Below are 21,725 nucleotides of genomic sequence, written 5' to 3' on the forward strand. Positions count from 1 at the left end.
ATTATGACTTGAATTAATTAATTATAAATACTGGAAGTCGGTGAAGACTTGAATTTATTATATAAAAATCTAAAGTCGGTAAAGACTGAATTTGTTGTAAATATTGTAAGTCAGTAAAGACTTGACGTTGGTATATAAATTTAAAGTCGATATAGAGACTTGGAATTATTTGTTGAAAAATTATTATTTATATGGAAAACCAACGGGGTGTAATTGCATTGAGACAAGGTTTAAAAAGAACTAAGCCGTTGACTGATAAAATATCAGTGGAAATAAATTTTGTTTGTGTTATTGTTCTTGGGTCTCGTGAAATGAGTCTGGCAAACTCATGGATGCACTGACGAGTGGTCCGCAATTACACAAAACCGTCACTGACGAGTGAGGTTGATAAATTTAAAAATTAAAATGTTGATAAAAATTTAAAAATTGAGATATTGATAAAGTTGAATATCATAATGTGAATTATATAAAAATTAAAATGTTGATAAAAATTTAAAAAATTGAGATATTGATAAAGTTGAATATCATAATGTGAATTATATAAAAATTAAAATGTTGATAAAAATTTAAAAATTGAGATATTGATAAAGTTGAATATCATAATGTGAATTATATAAAAATTAAAATGTTGATAAAAAAATTTAAAAATTGAAATATTGATAAAGTTGAATATTATAATGTTAATTATATAAAAATTAAAATGTTGATATAATTTAAAAATTGAAAGGTAAATAAATTCGAACATTGAAAAGAGTTGAAGAATTTAAAAATTGGATGTGTTGATTAATTAAAATATATCGATATGATGTGATTATTTGAACTAAAAATTCAAAGGATAATTATGTAAAAATGATATGATATGATGAAGTATAATATGGTTATTTATAAATTTGAAATTAAAAATGTTGGTCGTTTAAAATGTAAGTAAAAAGAGTTTTAATACATAAAAATAACAAGGAATGTTTTTGAATAAAATAATTATGGCCTTGATCAGAATAAAAAGATTGAATGATGGAAATGTGAATATGAAAACAAGGTAATAATTATTATTTAAAAAAAAAAATTAAAAGGGTCAAACAAAACTCTAAGTAATGGTAAGAACTATAATATATATATAAATGATACATTTTCTTGATAAACCTGGTAACGATGAAAATATGAAAAAAAATAATTATAACATTGAAAATAATATTTAATAGTGAGATATGATAAAAGTCATGGTACTGATAAATATGATATTAAAATATGAAAAATAAAAATAATAATAATATAAAGATCATTTGGAATTATTGGAAATAACAACAACAATGATAAAAATTGGTAATATAAAATATACTGATGGTTTACGATAATGATATTAAAAGTCTTGAATAAATAAGGTACTTTAAGAAAGAATAATTTTTTTTTATAAAATGAATAATTGATAAATAAAGAAATGAGCGAATAAATAAATAATTAAATCCGTAAATAGATAAGCAAATAAATAAATAAATGACAAATTACAAATAACTAAAAAAAAAATATATATAAATAAATAAACAAGTAATCGATTACAAAATTGTTTAATTTATAATTAGGGCTTGCAAGCAATGATTTTGAATAACTACAAATTTGACGACATTTTTGGGGACTGACTATTTCTAATTTATTAACTTAATTCTATTTGGTCTCCTTGTGATATTTTAAATTATTTTTTTTTGGATTTTTCTCATGAAAATAATATAAATAAATAAATAAATAAAAGGGCAATTATTGCACATTTAAACAGACTGGACTGACTACTGTGGGTGGTTTTAGGACTTCAGATTATTGTATAGTTAGAACAAAAAGCTAGCTGGTAGTATAGTCATTTTATATTAATTATTTAATTATTAAAAATAGCGTATTCAAGACAGGGGGAATATAAATAGAAATACCAATATAATTTTATAAAAATGATTTGCAAATAGAGTCTACATTTAGTGATGCGATAAATAATATTGATACTCGTTTTTATTTGATAAACAAAACAAAAGGAAAATATAATATGTATAAAATATAAAAGTACGTTAACTATTGAATTAAAATTCATTAGAAGGATATGATGATATAATAAAATATTTGAAAGGTATTGTTATATAGAAATATATAATATAAAGGTAATATAAAGGTAATGAAATGAAAGGGTTAAAAATCTTTAGAAAAAGGTAAAAAATTACAATTGGTAAGATAAGAATTTGATAAAAGGAATTATAAATAATGAATAATAAAATTAAGTAATTGATAACATGAATTGATAACAGATAAGATTACTTATATATTAGTAAAGATATATTAGTAAATTAAAATGAAAACTAATAATTTGTGTTGTTTAAATAAATATTACACACAGGTAAACAGGTGGCTGATGAAATGGTTGCTGAGCTGTGCTTGGAGAATTTGGTTGCAGAAATAATAATGATATTTCTTTGATTAATAATAAATTTTTGTATTAATATAATTAACATAGTTTAAATATATTTGTTGTTGGTCTGATTTGGGTTTTTCTGGGTTTCCCCATTTCCGTAGCAGCGAATGCTGGACCATTGTAATGTTAGCCCCAGAGAGTATAAGAACATGATCTTGTCATTGCTATTTTTTTTAAAACTATGAGTAAAAGAATTAAGTAATTATACAAAGAATGAAAGAAACAATTTTTGAAAGGATGTATGGTTGTACATAAAGTGAAATTTGATTTTATGAACTGTCTGGTTTTTGTATTATTTTATTTTATTTTATTTTTATGGAGTTTTTACAATTACCTCTTGAGGGGGAATGTTAGAAAAACATATTTAGTTTTTACTTGTCGGTAGACTTTAAACAAGAGGGTAATGGTAAAAACGAAGTAAAAGGTAAAACGCATGTTTGGGAACTCAGGTATAAGGGTGAACATATTTATTTTTATTACGCTTAAGTGTTTACTTATGTTGCAATGTCCTTGTAAATATATTTTAGAAGATTTCACTTTTTCAAGGATATTAAAAGGGCAAAAAGGAAATTTAGAGGAAATATAATATTTGTAAAAGCGTCAGTCTAACTTTGACCGTCATATAGCTCTGACCAGATCATCTTATACTTAGCTTTGCATTAAAGATAAAACCAAACATTCTATCACTGCGTTTATTATTTATTTGATCACCTTATAATGAATCCTAAATAATTGTTCTTGATATTTATAAAATATGAAATCAATATTCACAGAAATAATATAAAAGTAAAGTATAAATTCTAATAGGTCAGGCCGATGACTCGGTGATTTGACTTGGAATGCCCCATATATATATATATATATTGTATCTTGTTAAAATATCTTATCAAATAGTCTAATTGTTAAATAAATTGTTTTGTTTTTTTTAATATTAATAATAAAATTTCGTGTCTTTATTTTAAAATAATATTCAAAATAAATTGTTTAAGTTATAAATGAAAAAGTAAAGTGAGGAAAACCACACTTTACATACTTAAAATTTTTCTCCGTGCACGTGAAGACATTTGCTCTAGGGAGAAGAAATATGTGACACGTGACACTTACCCGTTAGAGTATTGTCTCTTTCTTCGGTTAAATTTTTTCTTGGCTTTTTATCACAAAATAACCTTGTTATTTTCGTGTAGACCAATTCATGAGGACTATGGAGATAAAATGACGTGTCTTTTAACTCTTTTGACGGTTTCGATATAAATGAACTCATAGGATTTATGTAGATGCCATCGCAAAGACGTGATGCTGGTGGATGTAGATAAAATGGCTCATGAAACATGTGACCGTTTCGCGAGGAGCAGCACTGGAAAGTAATAATAAGTGGAATCAATCAGTTTGAAAACCATGAATATAAAAAGTGAATGTCAGCTCACCTTGTCGAGAGAAATTGTGTTGCAGCTGCAAGTTGTCTCTCTTATATTTTCTGGGAAATGAGCTGCTGCTAAATGATACTCTTTATCCATATTCTGATACTATTTTATTTCTGTAAAAATGAAAATAAATACATTCGTAAATATAAAATAATAACTGGTGGCTGTATTCGGGGTAATGCCCTTATATCCCACCCTATATGCCATAATTTTTTACGTAGGCGTAATAAGCCTAGTAGCATTGTTTTTTGTACGACCAAATAAAAAAAAGATCATATCTCCTAAAGTAAAGTAGATAGAAAGTTTGTACTAGGACCAAATTAAACCTTAGAAAAAATACTATAACCAAGATATGATAGAAGCTTGCACAATTTTTTATTAATTTATTATTAACAAAAGAAGATTGTTGAGAAATTTTTAAGACGAATCATTAAGAAGAAAACTAAAAACAAATCATGCACACGGAGAAAAAAAAACGACAAATATTGTTAAGAAAACAGGACAAAAATTGTCGTGCCGCACAACAAAGTAGAGGCGAAGTTGAAACTCTATAATATTTGTTCTGCCGATAGTACAGTTTTTGTTCATCTGGCAGAGTAATAATTGCCGTGCTGTTTAACAAAATTTGTCATGCTCCAAACAAAAATTAATAGACATACAACAAAATTTGTTATGCTCCAAACAAAAACTGTTGAACATACAACAATTTTTGTATTCAGTTTAATAATTTTTATTATTCCACATAACAAAAATTCTAAAACCATGTTAAATTTTTTTTTTTTCAAAATTACGGAATAAATTTTCATTATGATAATTAAATATAAGAAGGAAAGTAATTGAGGAACAAATTAATTCAAATTACGATGCTTTGATTTATTTTCCATATTTATAATTATTGAAGATTAAAATAAAAAATCTCTGCATTAAAATGACAGATGCAGGTTATGTTTGTCATTTTCATATAATTTCATTTATTGTTGATGTGATTTGTTAAATATCAAGTTTTGTTATTTATCTAGTTGCTCACAAATATTTTAGTCTTTAATTCAATTATTAAAATGTTATTGCAACCTGACATCTTGGGATTAATTAATTTGTCAGTCACACAAAAGCTGATCTCAACATAGACTGACTTAGACAATTCCACACAATGCCATGTAGATATACCGAGGCACACGAACAAGACCGAGTCTTACCGATAACACCCGAAAATCAAATTGTTGTGCAGCACGGCAATATTTGCCTTGAAACTGGACAATATTTATTGAGTAGCCGAACAAATATTATTGAGCAACACAACAAATATTATTGAATGGTAAAAATTGTTGTGCAGCTAAATAAAATTTGTTCAACGATATAATAAAATTTGTTGTAACACAACAAATTTTGTTTAACGATAGAACAATTTTTGTTGCAGCACAACAAAAAGCGACAGGATAGGATTCCGCCTCTAGTTTGTTGTGCTCTCACAACAATTTTTGTGGTTTTTTTTTTTCAGTGTGGATGCGATTTTTTGCCAGAATACTTGAAATTAAAAAATCTATTTAATTAAGAAATAACAACTTTTTTACGATTGTTAGAACTTTGTTAATTAACGAAAAAACTAATTAATAATTTTTTTAGATTTCTATAACTTTTGAAAAACTGAACTTAAAAACTTCAATTTAGTCTCAAATTGTTAGTTTTTTGAATATCGGGAGCCACACTCTCTTGATAAAAATCGCTCCGAGCTCAAATTAATGAGTTATCAACAGTCATTTATAACAATAAGTACTATGCACTATCTTATAATGAAAAAATAACCATGAAGGATTGATTTTAACGGTTTGTTTGAAAACAGTGTGGCTCACAGAAATTTAATTAAGAATTTTTTGAACTTTATAAAATTTTTCTACGTTGGTTTGTTCAAAAGTTATTCAATGCCTAAACAATTATTGTCAGTTCGGTTTTTCATATTTTTCTAAAACGACTCGCGTTCATGCTGCAAACCTTCTTTACCTTGCTCGCTCGATCGGTAAAATCGATATTTAAGTTGTTACATAATTTAAAAAAAAAAATATTGAGGTTTGACACTTTAAATTTTGTTGTTTAAAAATAAAAAAAAAACTATAAACTATTTTTTTTCTTTCACTATATTTTGATACTTATTTTCTCCTTTTTATTAAAACTTTTGGGCGTTTTTAAATTAAAAAAAAAAAAAACAAAAAAAAGTATAAACTGAATATTTTTACATAAATAAAGTGTTATTAATATATAATTTAATAAATTTAATAAATATTTAATCTCAGAGATATAGGGACCACAAAGGCTTTTGCCGAAGTTTCGAAAATTTTCAATTTTCAACCGGGAACGAATTCGTTACCAAAATTTTTTTTTCAACTACCTTACGGAAAGAAGTTCTACTTGAAAAATTTATCAATGTGATAGATTTATTCATATAATACGACCAAAATAATGAATGAAGAAATTTTTAAAAAAACCTAGAAGTCAATTTTTTGATAATGCCTGACGACCAGCGAAGTTACATGAATATCTGAAAGGGTGAGGCCCAAATCAACGTTCGTAATTGGTATACTCACTGTTTAAAATAAACCCAAATTCCATGTAAGCATGTTTCGTGTACATCATGCAGCAAACTTCAAATTTTTGATGTAAAATTTTATTTTTTGTGCTGTAAAAGTATCCTTATATACATTTTTACAAAAGATTTCCAAAAGATTTGTAGCATTGTGGTAAAGCATGCATAAGAGCATCATATTAAATATTGAGATAGACCATAGTAATTTTCATTGAAAAACGCCACCTACTGCCCGTGCGACATTCCGCGGTGTGCCATAGTAATTGATCGCAATTGAAAAGTTTTCTATTAGACAACGAACTAGCTAAAAAAAAAATGTAAAGTATAGCCCTATCTTTGTCTATGAAAGTTGTCAACTTTGACACCTATTAGCGCGAAAAAACCACGTCAAAAAAAATTGAAAAAAATTACAATTTCATTTAGAAAAAAAAACCTTGAAAAAATAAAAATCTATTAGAAATTCTATTATTCAGAATCACTGAACTAACCGTACTAACCGTAAATACGAAAAAAAAAAAATTCATTCAATTCCTTCAATGGTTCTAATTAAAGTATATGAGTGATTCAACTCATTTGAATGAACTTTTTTATTTTTCAACTTATTTAGATTTTTTTTTTTTGCAATCTATAGATAATTCTTTGGAGAATATTATAATATGCAAAAAAATCCCATTGGGAGTTCTTCAATTTATTATTAAAAATATTATAACTTTTAAATTGTTGCTATGCGCTGATTAATCATTTTTGTCCATTGCGCATCCCTACTCACAAATCGCATACATTGACCAAGTGACAGCATTATTTTTATAATTATTCCAAAATACTCCGAAATTTTTATTTATGATAAATAAAGATAGATAATTTAATCTTTAAAAACCAGGAGTATGATAGAGATTAGAGTGCATGAAGGGAAAATTTGGAGTAGGGATGCGCAATGGACAAAAATGATTAATCAGCGCATAGCAACAACTTAAAAGTTATAATATTTTTAATAATAAATTGAAGAACTCCCAATAAGATTTTTTTGCATATTATAATTCTTCAAAGAATTATCTATAGATTGCAAAAAAAAAAAAATTTAAATAAGTTGAAAAATAAAAAAGTTCAGGCTGCCTGCAACCCTAAATCTTAATTAATTAATATTAATTAAACTATCAACTCCCAAAGAAAATTAACTTCACTTCAATATTCTCCAAAAAAACTCCAATAGAATAAGTATAACAGCTTATTCTAATTCCATCAAACGTAGGCTAATTAGATGGGAACCGATGAATATACAAAAAGCACTTTGAGATTATAATTCAATGGCCACGTGGGTATAAGCATGTGTTTAGTAATTAGAAGGCAGGTTCGGGTCACGGTGGAGACAACAACTGAAGAATTATGTTTCTCAGAAGAATTAGCAGTTAATTAGACAATAAAATAGTAAAAATGTAGAATGATTAATATAATTATTTTTCGAGGGGGAAGTCACTTGTGTGATCTGGTGTACATCGGGAGAAGAATCTTCAATAATCTCTTGTAATCTTACAGAAATGATTACGAAAAAATCGTGTAATCGATGTAATCTAAGGTACTCTTGTAATCTTTTATAATCATCAATAATCTTCAAAAATTTTATGTAATCACCAGTAATCTTACGTCGTATATCTTTAATCTGCGAAAATTTCTTGTAATCTTGAAATGATTGCAGAAAATCTCAGTAATCTTCCTTTCTCTGTCTGAAAATCGCGCATGCACGTGTATACATGCACATGTATAGTATGCTAATTTTTTTTTTTTTTATTAGTTTTTCATTATTTTTTTTTCTTCTTTGAATTTTAAGTGTAATCATAAAAGATTACAGGGAATCTTTGTGATTACCAAAAAAAAAAGTAATCTTGTGTAATCATTAAGAATATTGCATGATTACAGGTAATCTGTAATCTGGTGTAATCTTCAATAATCTCGTGTAATCTTTTTGAAATCATGAATTTTAAGTGTAATCATAAAAAATTACTGGGATTCTTCGTGATTACAAAAAAAGTAATCTTGTGTAATCATTGGAAAGATTACATGATTACTGGTAATCTGTAATCTGGTGTACACTAAATTTTGGAGTGACTTCATCCTCGTTATTTTTATTGATTAAAAAAATTTTAAAGTATCTTTATACGTCTTAAATCAAATTGAAATCAGATTTATTTTAGAAAATAAATTATTGAAAAAAAAAACAATTTTATAGAATATATTTACAAAACAAAAAATAATCAATTTAATTAAACTTTATTTGTTCATAATCCAAGAAAAATATAATTTTATAATAATCGAAATTGAACTGATTCCAAACGAATCTTAGCTTTACTTAATAAAATCAAGTCTCATTCACTGAGAAAATTTTTCGACGAAAAAAAGAAGAATTATTCTCGATAATAGAAATAAACTGCTTGGCAAGAACATTTTTGAAAAAAGAAATAATTTTTTTTTTATAAATTATAATTGTTTTGTAAAGAGAAAGAAAACAATCTTGATTTAAACAAAATTTGTTTATTACATCCAGATGGCGTTTTGAGTCGAACGATAGATCGTTTTCATCAAGAAAAAACCTTCTAAAAAGTACCCCCACCACGCCTTGACACGAACACTACTACGTTTCCTACAATAGACTACATTCTTGTTTCGAACGGCAGGGGGTATTTTTTGTAACGTTTGTTTCAAATGACAGATGACTCAATATTAACAATAGAAGTAATGAATTAAATAAATTATAATTTATTACAATCAAAAAAGCGTTTTCTAGGAATTGATTTTTTGTTTGATACAAACCATTTTGTTTTTAAATCATACTAATGATATGTTGAAAATGTAAAAAAAAAAAAATTAAAAATTAATTTTTTTTTCGTAGTTAATTATTTATTCTGTTTTTAACTCAATCGATTCTGTGATTGAATTTTTTTTTTTTTTTTCCTAAACTAAATGACTAAGACGAGGATCGAACCGAGAACCTTTGGGGCGGGAGGCAAGCGCGTTATCCGATTGACCGCGAGATCGAATATAGAAATTGAAAATTGATTCGGTTACATACAGAACTTTGGAATTGACGGAAATATTAATTTTTTTTAACCTCGCTTTTTATCTTGATTTGTATTTATAAATATTTGATTATAGTTCTTATTTTCAATTCGTTCATACCCAGTATATTTATTTTTTTATATGCTATATTATTTTGTCAGATTTTAGATTTTTCTTTATTTTAATTTGAATCAATTTTTGTCATATAAGAGTTCTAAGCAACAAAAAGTAAAAAGTAAATGTATTTTAAAATGTTTGATTTTTGATAATTTATTTTTAAAAAATTTTAAATTTAATCTGTGTTTAACGACTGGGGGTAGTGAATTAATTCATAAATATCTAATGTAATTTTGAAATAACTCCCTTGTGTTTTTTCTCTAGTCACTAACTCTAACACTCAATTTTCTGATGGTCAGAACTACTTAATTTATGCATAGATATAAATAATTTTTTTCCAATATTAAATAAATAAAATAAGCTATTAATTAAATTTTATCTCGTTTATTATGATCTAAACTACCTATATCAATCACTATTTAATTTTTTCGACTATGGGAATCAACTACGCATGTTTCAGTCAGATTTTTTTCTTACATAGATCAGTGACCCAAGTTATTATAGAGAAGATGAGTAATCTTAGTCTTCTTAGTAAAATAGTCTTTTCTATGAAACGCAATTAACTCGATTAGAAAAATTTATTCACTTTTTTTCGATTCAAGAATAAAATCATCTTACATGTTTTTTTTTAGTTTTAATGGATTATAGATGCCAAAATCTACAACCAAGGCTATACTCGGAATTTTTTCAACAATTAGTTCACTTATAATCAGCAATTGTTTATAAAAAAAAACCGAGTAAGTGCTTTATACAATGAAATAAACCACAAAAGAGTTATTTCTTGATCATTTTTATCTATGTAACTTGTAGAAAATGTTTCAATGAATTTTTTGACGGTAGTACGAGCTCTTTTCATTGATTAGTTTATAAATTAATAAAGATTTAAACAATTGCGATAGTGGTTATTTGATAATTTTTTTGATAGTTGTCGAAATTCAGCGGCAGATAGCGGTACGGAATTTTAGTGATTTTCCTATAATTCCCTAGTGTTCCCCCTACAAATTACAAAGGCATATCAGTGTAAAAACTGAATGACAGATGGCGGCACTTTTATTGACAATAAAGGCATTATCGTTTTTATCATAAACAATTGTAAGGTTAAGAATTTAATTATTTAATTGTATACATTGTTATACATATTACATATATAATAATTGTGAATAATATTGGACCAAAAATGATGTAACCAAACGCGCTTTCCCACCGGAATTTTGGAAATTTTCAATTTCTAATTGATAAAAGACCAAAGGTCGTCCGTTAATGCATTTTTTTTTTTTTTTTTCAAGCAATACTTTTTATGGGGCTGTACAAAAATTATCAATAATCAATCATCATATAATTAAAGTCAAGTTTTTTTTTTTGAACTTCAGAAATTTTTTATATACAACAAATCTATCTCAGTCTCAGTTGAAATATAATAATTATTCCATAAACAACAGATCCTCAAAACTCTTTTTATTTTCCTTAAACGAAGTATTTTTTTTATTAATCAAGGAAAAAATTTCTGCCAGTGCAGAGACGTTTTGACGGTTTATCAAATTTTCGCAAACAGTTTCGCTTAAAATATATGTATAGAATGTTTAAAGACGTACGCGTTTTAACACAAAATGATTCGAAGATCGGCAATTGTTATAAATGTTAAAAAAAGACGTTTCAAAGACTGTTGAATACCAAAAAAAAAGTTTAGAGACAAAAAAACTTTATCTTGAGAAGATAAATAAAAATAACTTAGAATAATATATGAAGCAGAAGGCAAAATGATATAATATAGATGTCATCATTAATATAAAATAAAGTCGATGATTATTTTGTTCGCTTCGGAAAATATTGGTTCCATAGTTAATTACATGCTCAAAAATTGAATAATGTTGGTCAGAGAATTAAAAAATAAATTGTATAAATAATAATTCAACATTACTTTTTTCATTTTAGTATCTTTGCTTTCAGTCTTTTCAGTTGACTTAGTGTTTCAGTTCAAAGAAAAAATTACGTCGATAGACGTACTAATTTTAATCTTAGATGGATCTTGAAAAGTTTGATTAGAATAAAAAAATAGTTCGTGAAAGGTTCCTAGGATTCGAAGGGGGACATAGAAAAAAAAAAAAAAAAATTCTCTGACTCGAGAAATAATGAACACGTGGTTAGAAGACAGAATAGTTGTTATCTATAAAATATTATAATGATCGACTAATTTATTATTTTTGAAATATTCATCGTTGAAAAATGCCCCAATATCGATCACAAAAAAGAACTTTCTTTTCATACCAAATTTAAATACAACTTTCCATTACTAATTCATGAAATGTTAGTCAAGATTTTTACAGAGAGTACTAATCACTTTCTCGCTGAGTGGTAGTTACAGATCACTTTTTTTTTATGTGACTAAACGTATTATAATATAGTATAATTTCAAAAACGTCAAATATCTTGAATGATTGGATTTAATAACAATTTTGCATTTGCAAAATCATTAATTATTCTTGCAAAGAAGAAAAGTCCGTTTTTATTGAAATTTTAATTTGTAATAGTTTAATCAATCGAGAAATCACTACGAGAGATACATCCACTCAAATTTTCCATGCATAATTCAATAAATTCTCATAAGTTATTGCCCGAAGTGAATAATTTTTATAGTAAAAATAATATATGAAAGAATATAAGAGTAGAAAATCGTTAATTTCACCAATTCTCAGAGAATTTGTTATTGCGTGTATATTTATAACGGTTGCAGTTGGAAAGTAACGGTCCTTTTTTTTTAATTTTCTTATGCTTAACTAGCAGGGTAGACATTGCTGTTTGATACGTTACAATACTAGAATGTGCATTGTTTATTGTAAACACGAGACTTTTAAGTTCTCATCTGCATCTACCTTTATTGTATAGAAAGATTTCTAAATTTTTCAATTACTGCTCACCTGTTTCATATAATATAAAAATAATATTACTTACCTGACTGATGTATTGGATCTAGGTGTCTTCATGTGTCGAATTGAAACAAGATATTTTTATAAATAATAATTAACACATTGACCGAGTTTGACTACCGGAATCACTTTATATTTTGTTTTTATACTTTGTAGACACTAGAAATTAATTATTATTCCAAATAAAAAGCTATCCAATTTATATCGGACAACGAACTCGAGGTGGTAGACCGGGACTTGTTGATGAGTTTAATTCTGAATAGCCGTTCACCTGCTTGACTCAGTGTTTGTTAAGACTGGTGAGCAGCTTGAAAGGAAACCTTGCCACTATCCTATTTCTTTCCTGCCTTGCTTGCTTTTTTCTTGCTTTCCCCACTTCATTTTTGACACACTACAATAAATGGTAATTGGGGACTCAGAAAAATTTTATTTACGAAGAATTTAATTGAACAGTAATAAATATCAACTTATAAAAAGTTGAAAATTGGTATAATCAGACAAATAAGTTTAATTTGTCTTTTTTTTTTGTAAACTAAATATTTGTGTTGTCTAGTATCACCCCGTGTTGAAATTTTTCAGCCCTACTCAATAAACACAAAATATAAAACAGCTATATCTCTGAAATATATTATGAGATATATATTGAAAATATATTAAGTGGATATAGTTTACAGTTATAACTTTGGGCCAAAACACTATAACTTTTATATACATATATTCTGTTATAATTTCACTATATTTTTGGATATATTTAGTAGATATATATTTTTCCTTGTGAGTGTGCGTCATGCTCCGTCCTAAATGCAAGCTAATCGTGTTGTATCGGCTTTAATTGTCTTTCTTTCAAAGACGATCGTCCTGCATCGTCTTTTGAAAATGATCAACGAATCGAAACAGTACTGTTTCCTCTTTGACAAATGGCTAAGGAATAGACGTAGCTTACCTGTTAATATTTTAAAAATTAAATTAGAAAAAAAATTAACAGTTAAGTTACATCCATTCCTTAGCCATTTCTCAATAGCTTTCAAATTATTAAAAAAATTTAATTACCGATGGCAAATAGATGTAACTTACCTGTTGATTTATAAATATTAGATATATTGACTTCAGGAAATAATTAATTAATTAAATAGCTATTGGCAAATATTTCTAAGGAAAGGATGTAGCCAGATAAATTAATTCGTCGTCGAGATTAATTCCTCAGCCATTTGACACAATAATTTCAATTTAATATAGAAAATACTGCTGAGAAATTAATCCAGACTACGAAATAATTTGTTTGGCTACATCCTTTCCTTAGAAACGTTTGCCATAATTAATTAAATAGCTATTGGCGTTGTTTCTAAGAGAAGGATGTAGCCGAATAAATTAATTCGTAGTCTAGATTAATTCCACAGCGATATTTTCTATATAACATTAAAATAATTCTGTCAAATGGCTGTAGAATTAATCTAATTAATTGATTTTACTACATCCTTTCCTCAGATACATTTGCCAATAGCTTTTTCATGAATTAATTATGGGAAATGTATCTTAGGAAAAGATGTAGCCAAATAAATTAATTCGTAGTCTAGATTCATTTCACAGTATTGTTTTCTATTTTAAAACAAAATTATTGTATCAAATGTCTGAAAAATTAATCTAGACTACGAATTAATTTATTTGGTTACATTCTTTCCTTAGCAACATTTGCCATAATTAATTATTTAAAAAGCTATTCAATTAGATTAGAAATAACGATAATGGACTTTTTTTTCATTTTCTTAATCAATTATATTTGTATGGGTCATCATATAGCTTATGTGAACAAAATTTCGAATGCATCCAACTTGTAAAAATAGTCTCACGCGTTAGGGTATAGGTTTAGTGATTAGGAGGTCGTGGGATCGAACCTGGTTAGAAAATAAATTCAAATGAAATAGTAGGGTATCAAAAAAAACAAAAAAAAAAAACACAAAAAAAATATAAAATCGCTTAAATATATTTCAAGAAATAAATTGACGAATAGAAGGGCGTCGGAGTCAACTTGATGAAACTTAGAAAAAATAAGAAGCTCTGTAGTCTAGTGGTGAAGGCGTTTGCCCGGTAAACAAAAGATCCGGGTTCAATTCCCGGCGTGGGAACTTCGTTATTTTTTCTAAGTTTCTGGTTTTTTTCACGAAAATAACAGGACTGAAAAATTTCAGCACCAGGTTATATCGTCTTTAATTGTCTTTCTCTTGAAGGTTCCACGACGAATAAAAAAAATAAAAAAATTTTATTGGAAAAATTTTGAATCTTTTGAAGAACAAGATGTTAGATGTCTAAATATAAATTTATAAATTTGTTTAATGAAATATTATTTCAAGAGTAAACTTTTTTTGGTATTCAAAATTTAACCATAAATTATTTATCATTGTTGGGTTAAATTATTTGTTAAAGTAAAATTTGTTTAATTGAAAAAATTATTTATTTATTTATTTTAAGGAGACAAATTTACTGTTAGAACAACATTATTTGTCTCTGCAATAAATATAAAAATTATAAATATTCACAAATAAATAATTTTTTCAACTAAACAAATTTTACTTGAACAAATAATTTAACTCAACAATGATAAGCAATTTATGGTTAAATTTTAAATACAAAAAAAATTTATTCCTAAAATAATATTTAATTAAACAAATTTAAAAATTCAAATTTAGATATCTAACATCTGGGCCAACTTGTACTTTAAATTTACAAAAAACACGTGGGTAAAGATATGCACTTAGTAATTGGAGATAGTAGGTTCGATTCCTAGTTAAGACAACAAAAATAAATAAAGGTTTTCTCAGAAGAGGTATTCGAATAGACAATAATACAACAAAACGTAATCAAGGATAAATAATATAATTTTTTTTTTTTTAAATTAGTTTAGACACTTTTGTTTTTTTTTCAAGACAAATAAATTTATTTAATAAAAAAAAAAAATATAAATTCAATTCTTTCAATTGTTTTATATGAAGGATATGAGTGGTTCAAAATCAATCTGTTTTTACTGTATTTGATGTTTTTAATACTCGAATTGAACCTAAAAAATATATAATCAAGATTTTTTTTTTCTTTCAAGAAGACATATTTTTTTCTTTGATCAAACTGTTTTTTACTCTTTGAAATGTTTTTTTTTCCTAGAAAAAAAGTTCTATTTTGCAGAACTTTTTGTCTTAATTTCAACGGTAACGTGTGGTTTTAATACTGTTTGAACTATTATAAGTATCCAAACCTTTGCCATCAAATTACTTTAATTTTTTTTAGGATTTTATTTAAATACTTTCAAACTTCATTGAATGAAATATGTTATTATTTATTACACTAGATATATTTTAACTGATGTGTGATGTGGCAAAGCCACGTCACCAAGATGGATCTAAGCAAGGTTTATTTTTCGGACGCACTCAATGGTGGCTGGACTTGAAGTAAATTTTTATGACTTCCGAACTAATTTGTGAAGCATCACCACATTAACTACGCCACACGATAGGTCAATGTGGTGGGAGCATCGAAATATGCGCCGTTGAAACTGACTCATGTATCGTTTTACATTGCCTAGCCCGCACTATAATTTATATTTGTCCTTTTAGCTCCTCTTTAAACTGATTTTGAGCTATTCCTTTGACTGCTTAAGCAACTGCTTCTTGACAACAGGGACAAGATACCTTATCTATTGCTTCACATAATCGGTCTTCTGAATTTGCAGCATACCGCTCAGCCCGTACGGCAGACTCTAACTATTTCTTACATTTCATGTCACAAAAACTTTTACGAAAAATAGTAAACGGGGACTTAGAGAATTTGACTTTCGAAAAAAAACAAAGTGCCCTAAAAAACTTAAAATAAATTTACGGTAATTCGAGCTAATTAATTATTAAACTATTATTGTTAAAATTATGATTAAGCATTAATAGTTATGACGAATTAAATGCAAAATGAATCAAAAAGCTATTGGCGAATGTATCTGAGAGAAAGATGGACCCAAATTGATTTTTTAGTAATCTCAATTAATTCCTCACTTATTTGCCACAATCATTTTAGGTTTTTATACCAAATATTACTAAGAAATTAATAAAGATGACTAATTAATTTATTTGGCTACATCCTTCCTTTAGATACATTCGCCATAATAAATCAAACAGCTATTGGCTGTAAATGTACCTAAGTAAAGGATGTAGCTAAATAGATTAATTTGTAATTTGATCAGAGTTCTCAGCTATTTTCTACAATAATTTTGAATTATTTTGACAAATAGAGATAAGGAATTGATAAAAATAACTAATTAATTTACTTGCCTACATTCTTTTCTCAAATACATTCGCCATAACAAATCGAAAAGCTATTAATAAATGGCTAAGGATAGGATGTAGCTAAATAAATTGATTTGTAGTCTAAAATATTTCCTCAGCCATTCGCCACAATTATTTTAATTTATTATGGCAAATATTGCTAAGAAATCAATAAAAATTACTAATTGATTCATTTGGCTACATTCTTTTCTTAGATACATTTGCCATAATAAATTTAAAAACTATTAGCAAATGGCTAAGGATAGGATGAAGCTAAATAAATTGATTTGTAGCCTAAATTATTGTCTCAGCCATTTGCCACAATAATTTTAGAGTATTATTCCACACGAAGAAAAAATATTTAATTTATATATAAAATTATATATAAAAATGATATATAACAATTATATATATTTTATATATAAAATTGGTCGAAATCGTGTATATAAATTATATATAAAATTTATATATAACGATTATATATAATAGTTTATATGAAATCATATAAATTTTATAAAAATTTTTGACATAATCCTCCCCCCCCCCCTCCCCCCCTTCCCTCACTCACTCTTCCAAGAATTGATTTTTTTTTCAAATTTCTTCAAACTTTGATTTAAACAAATCAGAAATAAATCGTTCATCGGGACTCAAACTCAGGCCCTTCTGGTTGGGAGGCAGGTACTTAACCTGGAAGCCACAAATCTTATAATAGATTCTTATAAAAATATACATCAGAATATAACTTTTCTCAATTCTTTCACTTTGCGGTTTTAATACCAATTTTATCTTTCTTTTTCATAAAAATATAAACGATGAGATGTTAAAATTAAAATTTTATATATTTGAATAAAAGTCAATAATAGTATTGTGATTTAACTCGCAAAGTAAAAGAATTGAGAAAAGTCATATTCTTATGTATATTTTTATAAATATCCATCGTAGGGTTTGTAGCTACGAGGTCAAGTACTTGCTTGGGCGGGGATTCGAGACCCGATGAAAGATTTTTTGGATTTTTTTAAATCAAAATTTAAAAAGATTTGAAAAAAAATTAATTCTTGGGAGAGTGGGTGAATTTATAAAATAAATTTTATAAAATTTATATAAAATATATATATGATTTCATATATATAAACTGTTATACATCCCGAGTGGAAATTTCAGTCCGATTCGGAGCCAGGTCGGATTCGGTTTACCTGATTACATATCCGAATCGGATCAGACTGGCCGGATCCGATATAAAAACCGATAAAAAAAATCCGAGTTCGTTCCCGGGGGCGGTACTATTGCAGCCGAGTTCGTTCCCATCGCGATTTCCCCTATTTTAGTTTTAGATACCCCCTCCCTTAACATTTCCCTCCACATTTTTTCCAGGCTTAGGATTGGCGGCAAATTGCAGGCATGTTTAAAAATGTGTTTTATATACATATAATGTATATTGTATATATATATATATAATAGGGTGGTCCTTAAAAAGGCTATGGTGGAATTTGATCACTCTCACCCCCTCATTTAGTTAGAAATATATAAAAAAAAATTCTCTCAAATTTTCAGAATTTTTACTCAACATTAACCCGTGCCGCAAAAGCTTTTTCTATTTTCGATTTCGGGATTTTTAGCGAGATTACGATATTCATAGTGACAAGATTTTATAAGTAATATTAGAACGTCATTGCAAGCAAAAAATATTGGTCACAACAGAAGTTCGATATCTCGAATTTTTTTCGAGGTATCGAAGAAACATGATATTGAATTTTTCTTTTCGTTATTTTTTTAGTAGATAAATAGTTTAGTAAAAAAAAAAAAATTTTGGAATCTTTTTTATTAGTATTTTTTACGAGGAATATTGTAGTTCAAATAGAAATATCGTACCTTCAACAGTTTTCGAGATGCTGAGCTTTGAAGGTAAAATATATCGAAATATATTACTAACTTTTCATTGATTTGATATTTTTAAATAATTATAAATTTAAAAAAAATCAATTTTAATAATGATTCTAGTAAGATTTTTTACGGAGAAAAACAATAGTGATGATAAAAATTTAATATCTCTATCCATTTTCGAGACATCGATTATTGAAAATTAAAAATATCGATATATTTATAAGATGACGAGTAGTAACTAGAAAAAACTAGATTCCATAGTTATATTCCAACTTGAATAAAAGGATATAACTTCCGTTTTTTATGAAATAATGTAAAAGCCAACTGGCAAGAGTTTATGATGGTGAAGCTGCCCCTTCCACATTTCTTTTCATAAGAGCCCACCAGAGTGAGTGAGTGAGAGCTATGCTTCTCCACTATAAATTCTTGCCAGTCGGCCTTTATCTGATGAAAAGATGCAGCTAAGGAAGCAATTATGCTGGTAAAATAACGTAGATATTGTCCCTGGTAGAAAGAATCTCTCCAGATTTTCTCCGGATTTCTCATGATTTCTCCGGACTTACTCCCGATTTTCTACGTAATTGAGACTTTCGGAGATATTTATGGAGTAATCTCCAGACTATTTCTATAATATCTTCGCATTTTTTCCGGAATTTTCGCTTTAAAAACAAACACAAAAAATCGGAAAAATCAATAAAGAAACTAGAAGTAAGAGTTTACCTACGAAAAATGGAAAAGAAATTTTGTCTGAAAAAATCCGGAGAAAATCTGGAAAAACTCTGGAATAATATCTCCGGAAGTCTCAATTGCGTAAAAAATCCGGAGAGATTATTTCTACCAGGGGTGTGTTTGGCTATAATTAAGACTAAGTAAAAAATCTAGCGGCTAGGTGAAAAACCCAGGTGAGGAAAAAATGTAGCTAAAGAAAAGAACGTAGCGGGTAAAATAATGTAGATATTGTATGTTTAGCTATAATTAAGGCTAAATAAGAGATATAGCGAAGGTCAAGATATAGCTGAGAAAAGATCTAGCGGCTATAAGCAAAACATTTTTCTTTATCCAAGTTGGAATATGACTTTGGAATCTAGTTTTTTCTAGTTACAACTCGTCATCTTATAAATATATCGATATTTTTAATTTTAAATAATCGATGTCTCGAAAATGGATAGAGATATTAAATTTTTATCATCACTATTGTTTTTTCTCCGTAAAAAATCTTACTAGAATCATTATTAATACTGATTTTTTTTAAATTTATAATTATTTATAAATATCAAATCAATGAAAAGTTAGTAATATATTTCGATATATTTTACCTTCAAAGCTCAGTATCTCGAAAACTGTTGAAGGTACGATATTTCTGTTTGAACCACAATATTCCTCGTAAAAAATACTAATAAAAGCGATTCTAAATTTTTTTTTTGTTACTAAACTATTTATCTACTAAAAAAATGACGAAAAAAAAATTCAATATCATGTTTCTTCGATACCTCGAAAAGTATTCGAGATATTGAAGTTCGTTTGCGACCAATATTTTTTGCTTGCAATGACGTTCTAATATTACTTATAAAATCTTGTCTCTATGAATATCGTAATCTTGCTAAAAATCCCGAAATCGAAAATAGAAAAAGCTTTTGCGGCACGGGTTAATGTTGAGTAAAAATTCTGAAAATTTAAGAGAATTTTTTTTTATATATTTCTAACCAAATGAGGGGGTGAGAGTGATCAAATTCCACCATAGCCTTTTTAAGGACCACCCTAATATATAATATATTTTTTCAAATATAAGTCAAAGTAAAATATAAATGTCAATATAAAATAATTTATTTTGAGTGCTTAAAAATAAATAATAATAGATGAAATAATATAAAAAATAATAATCTAATATTATAAATATTATATATTTTGATATGATATACATAAATATAATATTTTTTATTATTTAATATGTACATTTATATTCTTTAAAATATGTAGTAGAGTAAAATAGAGTAAATATAAAGGTCAATATATAATATAGTATAAGAAATTCAATAATAAATGATGAGATAACAAAAATAAATAATAATATAATAAAATAAATACTATATTTTGATACAAAATACATCTATGCATATTGTATGTTATAAATATAATATTTTTTTTTATCAATTATTCATTATTTTTATTTATTTTCTTCAAATATAAGTCATAATTAGTAACTTTTTGCTTATAAAATAAATAACCGTATAGAAAATAAATTCGATATATATGTCAATATATAAAAGTCAAACTTTATATTAAATAGTAATCTCAATTAAAATTAATTAATTAATTAATAAACTAATTATTAAATTGGTATTTTAATTAATAAGTCAATTAATGAAGTATAAATATTTGATATTAATCAATAATATCTTAATAATACTAAAAAGTCGTGCTACACCGGGTAGACTCGGTTAGATTCGGGCATGCTTGATCGATGGTTGGTGGAATTACGAATCGTGCTGCACCGGATAGACTCGGTTGAATTCGGTCTCCGGAAAAAAGCGAACTGGCAAAGTGGAGGGGACACGGTAGGGGAAACGATTGGAACGAACTCGGATTTTTTTTTGGGAACGAACTCGGATGAACGTGCCCCGCCCCCCAAAATTAATCCGGGCATTTCGGGGAAGCGGGAACGAACTCGGCAATTGCCATCGGAATGTATACTTAAACTGGATCCGAATTTATATTTAAACCGGATCCGAATTTTGTTTTAAAAAAATGTTGATTCAAAAAAAAAAATATATGCTTTTTTTAATTATTTTTTTTAACAATCATTATTAAATTTAATTCTAATTAATTTTTTTTTTTTTCTTCAAAAACTTCTAAGTTGGATCCGTTTCAAATCAGGGAAAGCCGGATCCAGTTAGCCTTAGCCAAACCTGACTGAACTCGGAGATAACTTTAAAAAAAAATAAAGTCCGATTAAAGTCCGGCAATCTGGATCCGATTTGGATCAAGAAAGAGTAAGGAAAGCCGGAT

General features: G+C 26.9%; 1 protein-coding gene across 1 annotated transcript in view; it reads right to left on the reverse strand.

The window, feature by feature from the left end:
- LOC122855066 overlaps positions 1 to 13,132 on the reverse strand; it is a 54,055-nt gene extending 40,923 nt beyond the window's left edge. Inside the window, exons 1-3 of the mRNA XM_044156193.1 lie at positions 12,563 to 13,132; positions 3,871 to 3,980; positions 3,551 to 3,800 (exon numbers count right to left, since the gene is read on the reverse strand). Of these exons, the coding sequence (XP_044012128.1) occupies positions 3,551 to 3,800; positions 3,871 to 3,960 (340 nt within the window). The 5' untranslated portion in view covers positions 3,961 to 3,980; positions 12,563 to 13,132. The remainder of the gene's footprint in view (positions 1 to 3,550; positions 3,801 to 3,870; positions 3,981 to 12,562) is intronic.
- Between the last annotated feature and the right edge of the window lie 8,593 nt (positions 13,133 to 21,725).

This window comes from Aphidius gifuensis, linkage group LG4 (genome assembly GCF_014905175.1).
Source record: "Aphidius gifuensis isolate YNYX2018 linkage group LG4, ASM1490517v1, whole genome shotgun sequence".
Classification (NCBI taxonomy): domain Eukaryota; kingdom Metazoa; phylum Arthropoda; class Insecta; order Hymenoptera; family Braconidae; genus Aphidius; species Aphidius gifuensis.